General features: G+C 36.0%; 2 protein-coding genes across 2 annotated transcripts; both read left to right on the forward strand.

The window, feature by feature from the left end:
- The first annotated feature begins 1,364 nt into the window (after window positions 1-1,364).
- LOC132046480 (uncharacterized) lies at window positions 1,365-6,020 on the forward strand. The gene is made up of 5 exons (XM_059437118.1): window positions 1,365-1,524; window positions 2,515-2,684; window positions 3,027-3,108; window positions 5,453-5,534; window positions 5,637-6,020. The coding sequence occupies exons 1-5, from the start codon at window positions 1,386-1,388 to the stop codon at window positions 5,746-5,748; spliced, it is 585 nt and encodes a 194-aa protein (XP_059293101.1). The 5' UTR covers window positions 1,365-1,385; the 3' UTR covers window positions 5,749-6,020.
- Window positions 6,021-6,801: 781 nt separating this feature from the next.
- LOC132046481 (protein FMP32, mitochondrial-like) lies at window positions 6,802-12,373 on the forward strand. Its single transcript, XM_059437120.1, has 7 exons — window positions 6,802-7,291; window positions 7,602-7,733; window positions 7,806-7,865; window positions 11,255-11,331; window positions 11,439-11,495; window positions 11,650-11,716; window positions 11,808-12,373. The coding sequence occupies exons 1-7, from the start codon at window positions 7,166-7,168 to the stop codon at window positions 11,925-11,927; spliced, it is 639 nt and encodes a 212-aa protein (XP_059293103.1). The 5' UTR covers window positions 6,802-7,165; the 3' UTR covers window positions 11,928-12,373.
- The last annotated feature ends 3,512 nt before the right edge of the window (window positions 12,374-15,885 follow it).

Raw genomic sequence — 15,885 nt, forward strand, 5'->3', positions numbered from 1 at the left:
TGTTTTTGCACCATTCGACTTTGTGTGTTTTTGGCAGATTTTGCATTGTTATGCGTGGTGTTTTTTGTCCATTTTTTGCACCATTCAACTTGTGTTTGTTGTGCAGATTTGCTCTTTGTCCATTTATGGATTGTTCAACAAATTAGATGGTATAAATGCAGCTAATCAATAGAGAAAAATATTGAATAGAATCCTCATAATCGTATTGTGATAAGGGAATAACCAAAATCAGATGACATCGTTAATCATCATAACCATTTCAACCTAATTAGTACATACATACTAGAGCTTCAACTAAATAAGTACATAAATAGAAGAACTTCAACCTAATTAGTACTACTTCAACCAGAACCAGATTGTGTGCCAAGATAAAACATCAAATTACATAGCACACTAATGCATAAGCAAATCTTCAATGTTATTGACCACTTCAATTCGTGCTCATATTTCTTCTTCAACAAACTCGAAATAACAATATTAGCTTGCTCCAGAAATGGTGGCTCGTACCAATCAAAAAATTTGCAAAAAGACCGACCTCTCACCTATACGACGTGAATGAAAATCAGTTAGAAACCCGGCAAACTTAGGTGCAAATTGAACCTTCTAAATAGAACAAACCCACGAAAATTATACTAAAATTGAGATACCACAAACAAAAATTTCATACCTTATAGTTTTGACAACCCCAAAATCTCCTTCCCGGGTTGTCATCGGACCATGAAATCCTTAGCACCGCCGGAAATCCACATCTACAAACTCTAGCCATGAATACAATTTAGGGAAAAACCAACAAATATGACTGCTTACGGTTTTAATTACAAACGAGGAGGTGTATTTAAATGGAAGTGAAGAAAGAATCTTGATTTTTCAAGTTCTTGTATATTTTAATGGAGGAGAGTTTTCATAAGGGAGGAAGGGAATGGGTTAGCCGTTGGGATGGGAAAAAAATAATTAAGGGAAATGTAAAAACATAATTTTTTACCGTTTGAAGCTGATGTGGAAGCTTCTGACGCGCCTGTCAGCGCGTGAGCACATTTGTTGTGCCATGTGTACACTCGGGATTAATTTAAATCGAGTTTGCCAAACTTAGGGGTGTTTTTAAGCGTGTCAATAGTTCAGGAACTAAAGTTATAAAAAGCGTTAAGTTTGGGGGTGTTTTCACTACTTAAGCCTTAAAAGAATTAAGTAAATCTCATTTGCAATAAATAAATAAATAAAATGAATAGGTGTATTTAAACGCGATGGATGCAGCACACCAGGGTTAAGCCGACGTGGAAGAAGAATAAAAAGATTAAAGGCGCAAGAGAAAATCTGAATCGAGGTAGGAGATGGCGGAGGAGAATGATACGGTCGGAAAAGACGGCAACAGTAAAAGCGTAAATTCAATGAAAGAAGCCGGAGCAGGCGTATCATCATCTGGGAATAAAGGGAAATCATGCAAAGGATGTCTGTATTATTCGTCTACTTTCAAATCCAATTCCCGCAATCCTCTCTGTCTCGGCCTTACTCGTTCCCTTCCTCAAGGTTTAACCCTTTTCTTTTCCTTCTTAATACACTGAACTGGAAATGTACTGTTACTTGCTTATTGTGCATCTCTTTTGCTAATTTTATTAAGTGATTCCTGTTTTCTGTTTTCCGTGGAATTCTATGTTTCATTAAAGATTTGCAGCTGCAAAATGGAGAAATTTCTCAGCTTACTGGTGAACTATTACTACTTCATTTTTAATGGCTCAGTAGAAATTCTAGTTTTAGAGAATCCCTAATTGGTTTTAAAAGGCAAATTATTGAGTGCTGGAGCAGAATGAAATATCCAGGATTCATACATCCTACCATCTAGTTTGGAATTGAGGCGAACTAGTTGTAGCAGTAGCACTAGTGGTTTTTAATCCAATTTGGTCTAACTGTGGGTTCAATCTTCAATGCTACCTATGTTATAAACTACATGAGAAAGTAATTAGAATTGACATGGGTTTGGCTCCATGAGAAAGTAAAACGCTCCCACACCTCCAGGTTTGCCAACAGGAGCGTGGACGCCATAATATGGGCTCCAACATTGGGTAAACAAAGAATTGACATGGGTTTGGCTCTGATACCACGATAATAATTAGATGTCAGGCCAAACAAACCCAAAAGCTAGGGATTGAGGCGGGGATTGCCCAAAGTCATAATAAACAGAACAATTAGCCATCATCTGGGACAAACTCAACAATATTGTCATTAATACATGCTACTTATGCTGTAATACTCTAAATATTAAGCATTTTGGGTAGGTGAAATTAGTTCTGCTCTAGTTATTCCATGTTATATGGACTATCTTTCTGAAAAATATTTCTTGGGGAAACAGGAAGCTAAAATTCCTTGACTTAACATTCTTAGTTGCTGGTGCATAGATCTCTGCTACTGTATCTAATTATGCATTGAATGTTCTGCTTTATTGTTACCATTTTTTGCATTTTAAAACTTAGACCCCGTATTGAGTATGTGCTGAGACTGGTTTTGATGTTTGATAATAAGTACCTCGATATATTGTTGGTGAATCTGAGAAGGAAGCTTCAAAAGAGGGTCGGAGCCTTACAGATTTTAGATATGCTTGTGTCGGTTATTCTGTTTACTTGGATCAGAAATCTCGATCAACTGATGCGCAAGAGGCACAAACAGAATTGCCCGTCTGTGTTGGCCTTGAGGTTAGCATTCTCCTCTTTCTGTTTTTAAATTTGCTTCATGCCTTGTTTCATGTTATGATGTGTTGTAGGATAAGTATGGTGAAGTAAGCAATTTATTTCTGCTGGAGGTGCCATGCTTATAATGAGTTACAGATACAGTGTAACTGATCGTAGTTGTCTTTTACTTTCCTCTTCAGACCAAAGTATTTTGTTTACATGCAATTTAACCTTTTCAAAGAGTATATACAGTAAGATATAGCCCTGAATAACTTCGTCTTTTCTGTATCATCATTTCTGGGTACTCCCAAGTTTTTTTTATTTTTTATTTTTTTCAGCTGAACTAACATAGACAACATGCCATAGGTTTTGGTGGATAAAAGACCTGCTTCAGCTGATACATCTCCTGGCCATACTCCTGCTCCTGCTCATGCTCATAACAGAGAAGGTGACTGCCTTGATTTCATTTTCTCCACGCCAAAAAATCTATTTGATCTATGCTTATATGCTATTGCCTATGTGTTTAGGGCGTTACTGCTTCATATGGATGTCTAGATTTGTTACATAGGAATGTGTTCTAGTTCCAGTTTCTTGATGTTTAAATTTCCAGTAACATTTTTTAATAATTAATTACATACTTGGTGAAAGTATATTCTCGTTTTAACCTACTGCATTTCCTTTGTCTTTCTTAAAGTAAAAAATCCCGAAATATTCTTTATCAACAAATCCTCGTTGAAAATCAAAATTACTTTTTTATATGTTGCTGAAGAACGTTTTTATTCTTGTCAGTTTAAAGTACAATCACTGCTTTAAGCTTGGAATCTGTATTATAAATAAAATAATGGGCATCCCACAAGATCAAGGTTATTGAATTCAATGTTTTGCATCCAGAATGGAGTGGCTGGTTTGACCTTTTGAGGTTCGGCATCATAGAGCTTTTTTCCTCAGACAAAGAAAAAAACTACCGATGCAGAATTTTTTGATAAAGTACTACTGATGCAGAATTATTGAACCAGTTTGCAGTGCTGGTCTCTGCTTTTCATAGTTCAAGTAAATCTTATTGATATATACCAAGATGGTTCTAGATGCACAAAGTGTTTATAAGTATAAGAGTCCAGCCAACTATCCATGGAACATGGGATTTCCTCTTTATATCAATAAATAAGAGTGTTTCTGATTACTAGGATTAAATCTCGGTTCCTTCAAAAGTTCTTATGGTCATCACTCTCCATTCAAAAACATACATAGGGTTGGGTCTTCAAAGCTTTTTTCTTTTGGTGCCTAGCTTATTCATCGTCCTGCTTGTCATTGTTTCAACCATTATTTTAGGAGCAGCCATTGTATGTTGAAAATGGGGAACATTGTGACCACTTATTAGGCAATGCTACAGTGTGGTAGGATGTGATCCACATCTTCTTCTTGCCTTCCAAACATAACATCAATTCATGACAATCCTCTCTTTATTTTATTTTCTGTTGTTGGTATTGCTGCACATTGCATATCATGTAAAGAAAATCACTCTCTTGGGGATTTGTTGTTTCTCGTCGTGAATCTGATAGGGCCTTGAGCTACCACCAGTTATTAAGTGACTACAGTATGACTTCTTTTGGAAACTGGTAATGTTAAGTAACTACAGTATGACTTAACAGAGAAACAATTTGAAGATGATTCTTTTCATAAGATCTTATAGACCTTCTTTAAAGTATGAGTAGCTATTAAGCTGTGCTGGAAATTTTCCACTTCATACAGTGGAATCTTGTATTCACCTTCTAAAAATATCATCCCATACACATTGTCCTACACCCTTTGCAACCATTGCCTATAGATAGGGAACTCATGTTAAAGTCGTGTCTCTTCACCAAAAGTCAAGCCACGAGAACCTTATAGATCTTGAGATTTCTGACTTTCAAAGTTTGCCCTCTTTGAACTTACCGCTAAGAGGAAGATTGAAATACTTAGTAGGGAGCTCAACTATTTTACATCTTCTACCAAACATTTTTCTGAGTTTCACCAAGATATAAGGTGTGACCCACCCCTCAAAGAAAAGATGCGATATAGATATCTCCTCACTCTTTTCATCAGAAAGGTATTTCCTCACCTCTGGTACCCTTTTATGAACCTGGTTACATGCCCTCCATTACATTAACTTGCTTAAAGCTTCCATTACAAACAAGAAGACCGATGGAGATAAATGATCTCCTTGTCTACTCCTCCTGCACTTTGTCTTTGATGGACATACAAATATAATAATAAATTTACAAGCACCTGTTCCCCTTCTAAAGAATACCTAATAAATTCTACTTGCAGTTTTATAAATCTAGATGTAGCTGAAACAGAATATACAAGTGTCTAGCTCTCCTTTCTGGAACTTTGCCATTTTAATCTTGCTTGGCAAAGCTATGGACAGTGTTTCGTTTAGTCAAGGTGCACGCAAGCTGGTCCGGGCACCACGGTTATTAAAAAAAGGAAAAGTATGGCAGGATGTTAGATATCTTATTCCGTTTTGATTCAAACATATCTTCTCTGGCTTCTTTGTGTTATAATTCATGTGCAACTATTGTTGCTCTTCCATGCGTTTCGTGCTATTGGTATAATGTGTTAGCTGTTTAGCAAATGAAAACCTCTAAATGTGGCATATTATTTAGTAGTTGCTCATAATTTGATATGCAATGTAATTCAGGGATCTTGTTCTGTAATGCTCATTGTTTCTTGCAGTTACTTGGAATGTTACGCTCATATGTATTGATTTGATCATTAGCATCCTAATTTTATTCTTCTGCTTTCTTTAAAAGAAAATTTGAAAGATGGACATCGACTTCCACAGCCTCGATCAAATAAACCTACTAACTCAGCCGGTGATGAGTTCCTTACCAGGCAAGCTGTGTTTGAATTTTGATACATGATATCTGCTTCAAGCGATGCACTGTATAGAATTGTTTGATAACAAAGATGATATTTGTTCCCTTGGAAATACAGGTTCACCAGGAATGCTAACTTGGTTGCAAATGGGGTTGCCAAGAACTTGCGGAAAGTGGGAAACCGTATAAAAGAAAGTGTTGATGACATCTTTTATCGGCGCCCAAAATAGGATTTGAATCCTGAAATAGATAAATGACCATTGACCTGAAAGTTGCTTCACCAAATAATAATTACTTTTGCTTCATTCGTCTTGTAATAGGTTAAAAAGGAAAACCTTGTAATGTGTATTTCGAGATTCATTTTGGTGTTTGGTTAAATTCATAGCTATTGAAGGCATGCCACCTAATTAGCTCTGACCAGGAGTGTTCTGTAATATTTTGTATAAACTGGTTATCTTGTTGGTTGAGGAAATGCAAAGGAATTCATTAATGTTGGTCACGACGCACTTGAGCATATAATGTGGTTGAGTCATAGGTAGTTCTAATGGTATTGATTCTCATTTCCTTGGGCATTTTTGCTGGGATCCTCGCTGCAAGGTGGAAAAACATATAGATATGTATATACTAGTTCTGAAACTTGTTGCCTTTCTTTTGTCCGGGGAATCCGTTCATTATCCACATTATTCTGCGCTATAAGTTAGGATGAACACATTCCTGCAGTGACTTTCCTGAGTAAACACTGCGTGAAAGAGCATATTCCTTAATGATTTTCATGTAAATAAGCCACTTCGTCAACAAGGATCAGACCTTCTTTAGGTTGTGCATAACTTTTACAGGTTTAAGGAGGAGTATCATGTAAAACACGGTAGGATTAGCTGACATTACTATCAATCTTCAATAAATATTTTAGAGGTAATGATAAAAAATACACATGAATTATCACTTTTTTCTATTTGGACGATTAGGTGTGCGAGTGTCCTACTTGACCAATCACTAATTGTTTATCAAAACACACTTCATTATCAGCCTCAACTAGTCATGTAGGAAAAGAGAACAACTAATAGTTGAAATGTGTCTTGATAAATGATTGATGATAGTTTAAATACAAAATCAACACACCTTGTAAATCAAGTAGAAAACTCGTCAAAAATCGATAGTTCAGGTTTATTTTTGAACATTATGAAAAGATTATTTCATTTACAACTAAATCCTAAAGACATTTTCACAAAAAGGATTTTTCCATTTTTTTTTTGGGTCACACCGGTTATATCCGCAAGAAATTTTTTAGGAAGCTATTTTTCTGAAAAACAATTTTATTTGTTGGTAACGATGGGAAAGTTCCCTTCTCTTACAAGCAAACTTATTACAAGGATCCAAATAACACGAAGTAAAATTGGTGGCGGTTGAATACCTTGCTGAAAATGGAAGCTGGAAGGAGGAGCAAGCAAAGCTTCAAACATTAAAAACCATAACCAAATAAAGAAACCTTAAGTATTTCACAAATTCCAAGAAAAAGGTGGTCATTTCGTGTTCCTTGATTAGAAAACCATTCACCTTGTTACTTTTTGATTCACAAGTTCAGTACCACTTCAACTATCATAAGTCAAATCTTGTTCAACAAAGACGATTGCTTTGTTTTAAATTGGAATGGCCGCATGTAAACGGGTCGGATATTTCGGACATAAACTGGGAGCTCTGGCCCGGCCCAACCGATTCATTTCGAACCGTGCTTTCAACGGCAAACGCTTGTTCCTCGTCGACACTCTAGCTCTTGTAATACTCTCTCTTTAAATTTGTTCATCTTGCTTTTCTTTTTAGTTCGTTTAACAAAAATGTCTCATTCCTTTTTTGACCAACTCAACTTTCCACAACATGACATGTTTAAGCCTATGACTAAAGGGACTCTTTTTACTTTCTTAAACTTCCTGCCGAGTCAGAACGAGACAAACAAATTGAAATCTTGGCTTGTTACTTGGTTTTTAATTCATACTTCTAAGATTACGAAATTGAAATTGAAGAACATAATTGATTTTCTTAGTTTTGAATTGGACCAAGAATGAATTAGTGTTTGTTCTTTTGTTAGGTGAGAAAACTGGAAGGACAAGGGGTGCCTACGAAGCAAGCCGAGGCTATTACTGCTGCTATTACTCAAGTTTTGAATGATAGTTTGGAAAATGTAGCTCAGAATTTTGTTTCTAAAGGAGAGTTGCAGAGAGTGAGTCTAATTTGGTCTTTGTAATAATTTAGCTTAAACTTTATACTAATGTGACTTTTGTTTTATCTATAGCTTGAGATGATTCAAGAATCCAAGTTGTCCAAATTTAAGTCTGAAGTTCAAAGCTCTCAGGTATGAATTTTTCACTGTGAAATCTGTGCATTCACATTTTGATGCATTGAGTATGGCTAATTTACTTTTTCATTGGTTGGTCTTGACGGAATTTACTTGCCCCTTTTGATAAAGACGTACTGTTGGTGGAAAATTTTCTCCTTTGTCATTCTATATTTTGGTAAAAGTTGCATCAATTGCTAAGGACCCGCTCGGAGGCGAATCTAGGATTCTATAAAAAGAGTGCACCACTAAAGAGAGGAGAAAAAAGTATTAAGTGGGACTCAATCCCTGTTCCTCTAGGTAATAACTCACATTCAATCAAGTGCACCATTCAACCTTCTTGGTGCATGGGAGCCCGCAGATAATATTAGATCAATTTGAGGAAATATGTGCATAATATATATATATATATATATTGGCACTAAATCCGCCCCTGGTCCAGCTGATCCTATAGTCTTGCATTGGTTCCTTCACATGTTTCAATTGGGAAAATATGCCAATTTTATTTCCTAGCTCAAACCTAGCAGTTCCACTGTTAGTCCTCCAAGGCCCAACTAACTTTTTTTTCCCTGATGAATTAGTCGTGTCAGTGATTAGTTTGAACCGGACTTGATACGATGGATGTAAAAGCAAGAAGGATTCATAAATAGTTGTCAATAGAATTGAAGTGCCAACTGAAGAGTTGGTATGAATTTCTGCAAGTCATTAGACTGCCTTTGAGAGTCTTAACTTTCTTGCTTCTCATGAGTAAATTGCCAAAACTGAATAATTTGAGAATGAAAAGACTAGCTATGCAATCTATTCATTGGTCATCATAATCGACATAGCTGGTTGAGGCTGTATCATTTGTTCATTGAACTGGGGATGCATGCAAGTCTTGAAATACTCAAGAGAATGCATCAAATGCCGTGTAATAGTTGAAATACTCTCCAGATTAGGCCAACCTTCTAGTTTCATCCTTCTGCAGTGACGTCACAAAGAACCAATGGAAAAATTCATTCGAAAAGGATTGTTTTCACTACCATTGCAAGTTGAATTACATCTTTATCAACCCCTTTTTCTGAAAAATATTTGGGATGATGGAACTAGAACCATATATTGCGTTTTGACTGAGCTATCTTCTTTTATTAGTTACTATTTCAACAAACATGTTTTGAGTTTACCAAGGTTAAAGAATTTAAGTTTTGCTTTGGTCACTTTCAGCCAACCAAAGCTGGTTGTTAGTGCTTGTTGTGTTGATGTATATTAAAGAAAGTAAATAGGAAAATTTCCTTCTATCTTGTTAATGTATAAGAAATCTCACAATTTCTTCTACACTCTTTTTTTCTTATTATTAATGAGTTCTAAGGCAGTGTTTTTCTTTTTCTTTTTTGGTTGTTTCCCTTTTCAGAATCCAAATAGTCTATCAATATTTGTAAAAGCCATTAGTTTTATATTTAAATTCACCTTTTATATATTCACATTTTCTGCATATTTAAGTTTGATACCTATTCCTTTTCTTAATAGATAAGAACATTCTGCAGGTACTTCAGATGTGTATCACATATGACTATTTTATCAAAATTGTGTGTCAAATTGTCCTGTAGGGTTCTTAAATATCCTTATGTCCAACCACATATACTAGACCTTTCCCTAGTGGTCAATGAAGTGGGTTTAGAACCATGGGGTCTTAGGTTCAAATCCCAGCAGAGACAAAAACACTTAGGTTTTTTCTTCCCATCTGTCCTGACCTTGGTGGACAGAGTTACCTGGTACCTGTTGCTGGTGGGAGGTGGCAGGTATCCTGTGGAATTAGTCGAGGTGCGCCTAAGCTGGCCCGGACACCAGGTAATTAAAAAAATAAAAATAATAGTATGATCATAAAACAAAAAGCGGAGTTATCTATATATATTTAATACTTGAGATCAGTCTGTTCTGTAATGAGCCAATCTCAGGTTGTTTAAGTGGTATGCTGATAGTATTATCTAAAATGTTTAATGAAGAATATACCTAACAGAACGATTATATATAGGTACTCCACCTGTTCTAGTGCTGTTCTGGTGTAATGTCTGGGTTCATGTTGCAAAAGGTCATCTACATCTCGATCTGTGTATAGTAACATGAATCTAATCTCTTAAAATGTATCACCACACAAAAATAGCTAGTGAATCTGCAGATACTGAGTTTTGGATTAGTAATCGCGTTAGTTGGTATCGTTTGTCATTGTACTTGGTATGAACTTTTTCTTTTTCCCAATAGTCCACTTTACATTAGCATTTGACTGTTGTTTAAATAGCTGTTTGAACTGCTATCAATATCTGCATTAGGCAAAGGAAATAGAACTTAAGGTACATGCCAGAAAGTTCTTTTCTACGAACTTCGAAACTTGATTCAGAAGAACCTTTTTAACGTATAGCGAAGAGGTGATGAAGATGGCAATACATGTGGCAATGAAAGGATTTGGTGCAAGGCGTGAGTCTTTGAAGTAGGTGTAATTTGCCAAGATGGGGTACGTCAAGAGGTGTGGTTCTGCGGGAGGTTGATCCGATGGTAGAGATTTACGTTGAGGGAGTCTAAGATGGGGCACAAGTGAAATTGCAGAGATGCTATGCTGCTTCGAGAATACACAAAGAAAGTGCGAGTTAAAGACCAAGTGACATCTGCAGGCATGAAGTTCTATTTTGGATCAGACAGATAGCCATGTTATCCCTCCTGAGCTCAAAAATAACCTGGAACTAACTTATCAAAGTAATAAACCTAGTTACACACTTTGAAGCACACCGTGTTAATTTGTCCTTCCCAAGGGTCAAGTTATGAACAAAATATTCTATCCCAAAGACACGAGGTGGTAGTGAATGTGAAGTGCTGTGGAAATAAGATGGAATAGGGAATTTGATCTGTAGGATAGTGGAATGTTATGTCTGTGTGTGAGGCGTTCAGCGACGGACTCCAGAGGCTTCTGGTTGTGAGTGGTGGCGCATGAAAATCCAGTGAGTGTGGTTTGGTGGGTTCTGCATGCAATGGAATACTTGAAATGGTGATTGTTTATGCACAACATTTTTGAAAAGGCTACTAAAGGGAAAAAAGCTTCTGAAAAGTGAAGCAGTGGCGATTTTATCCCATTTGTTGCTTGTGACTACAACGAAGAATCAAGGTTTTCTTCTTACAATAACTCCAATAATCTCGCAGATATGTGATTAGCATTATGCCATCCTGTGCTTGACTAAAAATAAAAAAAAGATATGAGATCATGTGAGTCATGCGTCGGATTTTACATGGATATGTACAAAGATGGTACTAGTACACGTAAATTAGTAAACCTCTTTATTCTATATGTCTATTACATTGCACCAATTTTTTCTTTCATGTTGATTCATGGGTGTCTAAACTTGTAAAATGACTCATGCTTCATTCATTCGGTGATCCAGGAGAACCACTTTTCTCTACTGCAACATGAAATTGAAAAACTGAAAAGTGACATAGAAAAGATGCGCAGCGAATTGAGGTTGGCCTTTCAGAAACTATATTTTCTTAGTACCATTTTGGTATTACAGTGTGCTTGTTTTGAAACTTGTGATTTTTTCTCTGGTCTTTGTTTTGGGTTATTTGCAGGTATGAAATTGACAAAGTAACTGCTGGCCATAGGTTGGATCTCAATCTTGAAAGGGGGTAAGAAGTTACTGTCTCTATTCCATTTTGTGCGTTATCTTCAGTATCTTTGTAGATTAAGGTGCCAGTTGTTGCAAAAATCATTAGTAGTATGATTGTTGATTACTTGTTAGTCAGCTGTTTACTAGTGCCGACTGTTGTGCTTTCTGTGCAGGAGAATCCGGGATGAACTAGCAGAACAGAATCAAGAAACTGCTAACCTCACTAACAAACTTGACCGAGTGAGTGTAATAAGTAACTCTACATTGACATTTGATACCTGGTAAATTGTATTAATCCTTTCTGCCTTTGTATGTAATTATGTTATCCCAGGAAATTCATGCACTAAGGGCTCAGTTGGAAGCTGCAAAATATGATGTTATAAAATATTGCATAGGTACCCTTGTCTCTATATCTGCTGTTGGTTTGGCAGTAGTCCGCATTTTGAAATAAGTGGCTTTGGTACAATGCTAATGTTGATAAAGAGTTGGTCTCCAACACCTTTGCTGCTCAATGGATAAAGCAGAGTTGTATGACGCCTAAATCTCAATTTGCATCAGCAGACATTATAAGCTTAGAACTATAGTGGACCAGTTAAATGTGCAATCTAGTTGCATTACTTTTTACTTCTTGGACGGCTGGTCTGTGTTCTGTGTCTATGCATGTGCATGTAGATGCTCCCGGCTCTCCCATCTCCCAACCCTTCAGGTTTCGAATGGCTCGAAAATTGTTCTTTCAAAAGATTTGTCAAGGCAACGGTGTAGCCACATTGGCCAAGGGGTGGTTATTTGAATCCTTTTTTGCAGAAAATTATGTTGTGCAAACTTTTTTAGTGTATATATCTATTGATTGTTGAGTCCCATTAATACAAGAAAAACTTCCAGCGTAGTGGCAAAGAAGGTTCGAAAGATTCCCTTTCCTCTAGCAGTAACTATTTCTCCAGTTTGGTCAAACTCATTTTTTCCAGACGAGGGGGTGTTATTGAAGAGGCTCATTAGATCAGGCGATTGATGAAGTTTTTTTTTGTTTTTCCCCAACTCCATTATGAGGAGAATGTATTACTAAAACGTTATGCGTGTGAGGTCGCAAAGTATATCTTGCAGTACTAAAATTGTTTTCATAAGTAAAATGTAGGTCTGTAGCTTATTGTAGTATGATAGAAGCGTGAGTAATTCATCAGAAACCCTTAACTTTTAGAGGTGAGGTGCATCTATTTTTGCTAATTATAACTTGACATTTCTCGTCTCGCCTGAGATTTAACTTGGATTGAGGTTCTCTGCTTACTTACTCTACTAACAAGTCTACAATGTCAAATCGTTTGACCACCTTGTCTAAGCTACAACTATCAACCAGAGCTAATTTTTTCGACTAATATGTTATACACATTGACGTGGTATTAGAGTCACACTTCAGCAATATCGTCACCAAATTAGTACTGAGTTTTTTTTTTTAAAACATCTTAATTTCTAAACCATCTTGAGGGGTTACGTTTCTTGTGTCTCACTCTTTTGCGTGTCCGTTGTTGCTCCCAAACGCATACGCAAGTATACGTGATCGTACAAGTAATATAGGATTTAAAGTCTAGATATCGTACCCTCGGGGACTTATGATTAACCGTTTACTAAATTAAACTAATGCTAATTATCTAAAAACAAGAAATAAAATTCAAATATATATTTATAAACTAACTAAAAGTAAAAGAAAACAAATAATGAACTTCAACTAAAAAAGAGCATATTTTTATCGTAAAAGAGATAGATCTAGGGCTGTGACCACTACCAATCAAGTTGAGTCTTCAAACTGTTCTACCTATCAATTTCCTGAGTTATTGATTGACGGGTTTATGTTAATTTTATGATATTCTTTCGAACTACTCACAAGCCTGTAGCTATTATTCTTAACGTCTATATTTCTATGATCGCCAGAAATAACAAGAACGCATTTATATTTCCGTAACTAACTAAGTAGGGCTAAAGGTATATTTCTATACTCAGTAGCGAAACGATTAATCGAACAAACTCTATTTATTCTTATTACGTACGTGAATTCGCTCTTTCAAGTTCAATTCACGTGCCACAGATCTTTGCTCAACTATTTCGTTAAATAATCAAACAATTAAGATCAAGAAAATAAAAGCAACTCAAAGGTGGAAATCAATAGATAGAAACGAAAATCAAACGTCAACTTTCATGTTTGAGCCCAAACCCTAGAACTAAAGAGTTTAGCTCCACATAGACATGGAGAAAAAACAATAAATCATCTGCAAAAACGAGTATTACAGAGGAGAGAAGGTAAAACCCTGTAACTATGACCTTCACGGCTGCTCTAAGCTCACTCTAGGTCAATAATTCTGTAAAAATCGTGTAAAGTATGTATTTATATGATACCAAAACGCCTGAACTTTTAAAAATCAAATTCAACTCGGACCGAAAAAAATATTGTGACCCGCGCCACCCTTGCGTCACAATAGTGGCGAAGACTGCCAAAAAATATTCAGAGATGGCAAATCTTTGCGGCACTCTCGTTCCACAAGTGCACAGCAACTGAAGCCAAAATTTTTGTTCTATTCTTCTTTTCACATTGCTGCCAACTGTACCACCTTAGTTTCAATTTCATATTAAGCCTTCCACTAATTCTTACAACCTGATGACCCAATCATGAGCTCATCATCATTTGATGTCTCCCTATATCTTCAATGTGACCTTTTTATTTTCACAAATTTCCGTTTTTTATTCAATTTTGCTCACAATGTCTTTATCTTGACACCGCTTTATCTCTACACATTAAAATATAATATATGATAATACTCAAAAGACGATTAAAAGTACTAAAATGTGAGGTAACGATGGCTAAAAATATCTGCATTTTAGGCCGAACATTGCCACACCACATTTAAACTCTTGCTCGTCCTCGAGTAAGCACTAAAACCACTCTCAATAAATTAAGCCTAGAAACACCACCATTTTGGTTGATACCAACAATTAGGCCCTCTAGCAACTCAAACCATCAAATATACACTTCCTGATCATCATGCAAGATATACAAGTCAACTCAATTAAACAACAAACGTCTAACCTCCTAACCTCAGAGATAGACTCTAACTCATCAAATTTAAGCTCACTCACGCTCTGTCAAAGAAATCTAATAACATCACTTATCTATCATGAAACAGGTGCCCTCACAAGAAGAAATAGTCCACACACTCAATTCAAAGAATCAAATGTAATTTAAGGACTTGCATCAAAACACAACTCTAGCACTCACAAAGAAATTCACATGTATGCACAAAGAACCATAGACTTGCCTATTGTGTACATCTGCACTAATTAAGCATACTCGAATATAATCAAATAGGACTTTAACGGGTTGTAATGTTGGCTAGGGGATGGTAAGAGAACTATATAATAGTGATTTACACTTCCCTAAGCACTTTGCACTTTTAGACTTCATCATCCATTATTTTTATCTTTTAACTTTATTTCTCAGCCCTCTTTTCATCATTTATTTTCACTAATCATCAGGTCAAGAACGTTTCAATGTTTTTTTTTTTCTTTTCTTTTTCAAGCATTTTTTTTCACATTTTTTTTTCATGTCACTTTCTTTCTAAGAGAGCCTTTTCATCAATTTGCAGCTATCATTAGTCACTCTTTTTTTTTTTTTTTTTCCACTTGACCATCCCTTTCTTCGAATTTATTAATTATATCACAGTCTAAACTACAGTGCTCAAAGAAGCAGGGTGCAAAAAGTAAGGATTCAACAAAAGGATCCAGACAAAAATACGGCTACCCAACAAAAGACTACAGGCTCATCTAGTGGTATAATATCTGAAAAGGCTAAAAATTCATAAGACGTATCAAAGAAAGCCTATTATCATCTTCTAAACAGAACAACACTTTTTATTTCGCTTCAATAACATGCAGGGCAAGTTCTAGACTAAGATGCAAAACATGAAATATAAGCAAGAAATTCTCACCACACATGGCACAAGTATCAATCAAGATAGATTAATTCTACCCTATAACTACGGCCTCCACGGCGACTCCAAACTCTCTCTAGGTCCAAAATTCTGTAAAAACCATGTAAAATATGTATTTATATGATACCAAAAGGCCTGGGCTTTTAAAAACCAAATCCAACTAGGACCGAAAAAAATATCGCGACCCGCGTCCAGAGGCGAATCCAGGATTTATTAGGCTTAGATTTTTTTATTATTATTATTATTTTTTTTTGAAAAAGAAGACGCTAAAGCGTATTTAGTAGGGTGTGGTCCCACAACTTTAAGTGATTAAGCACAACATTTAACCAGTGCTCCACTCGGTCCGATTTGATTATGTGTTCCTTCAGTTAATATTAGATATCTTTTTAAGATTATATACATAATATATCGAGTCTAGTCGGGTGACCATGGGTT

Source organism: Lycium ferocissimum, chromosome 2, assembly GCF_029784015.1.
Source record: "Lycium ferocissimum isolate CSIRO_LF1 chromosome 2, AGI_CSIRO_Lferr_CH_V1, whole genome shotgun sequence".
NCBI classification, from domain to species: Eukaryota; Viridiplantae; Streptophyta; class Magnoliopsida; order Solanales; family Solanaceae; genus Lycium; species Lycium ferocissimum.

Coding starts and splice junctions, on each gene's coding strand:
- LOC132046480 (XM_059437118.1), top strand. CDS start 1,386: ATGAAAGAAGCCGGAGCAGGCGTATCATCATCTGGGAATAAAGGGAAA. Junction 3,109..5,452: donor TCATGCTCATAACAGAGAAG/GTGACTGCCTTG, acceptor TTTCTTTAAAAG/AAAATTTGAAAGATGGACAT. Junction 5,535..5,636: donor GGTGATGAGTTCCTTACCAG/GCAAGCTGTGTT, acceptor TTGGAAATACAG/GTTCACCAGGAATGCTAACT.
- LOC132046481 (XM_059437120.1), top strand. CDS start 7,166: ATGGCCGCATGTAAACGGGTCGGATATTTCGGACATAAACTGGGAGCT. Junction 7,866..11,254: donor CTGAAGTTCAAAGCTCTCAG/GTATGAATTTTT, acceptor TCGGTGATCCAG/GAGAACCACTTTTCTCTACT. Junction 11,717..11,807: donor TCACTAACAAACTTGACCGA/GTGAGTGTAATA, acceptor ATGTTATCCCAG/GAAATTCATGCACTAAGGGC.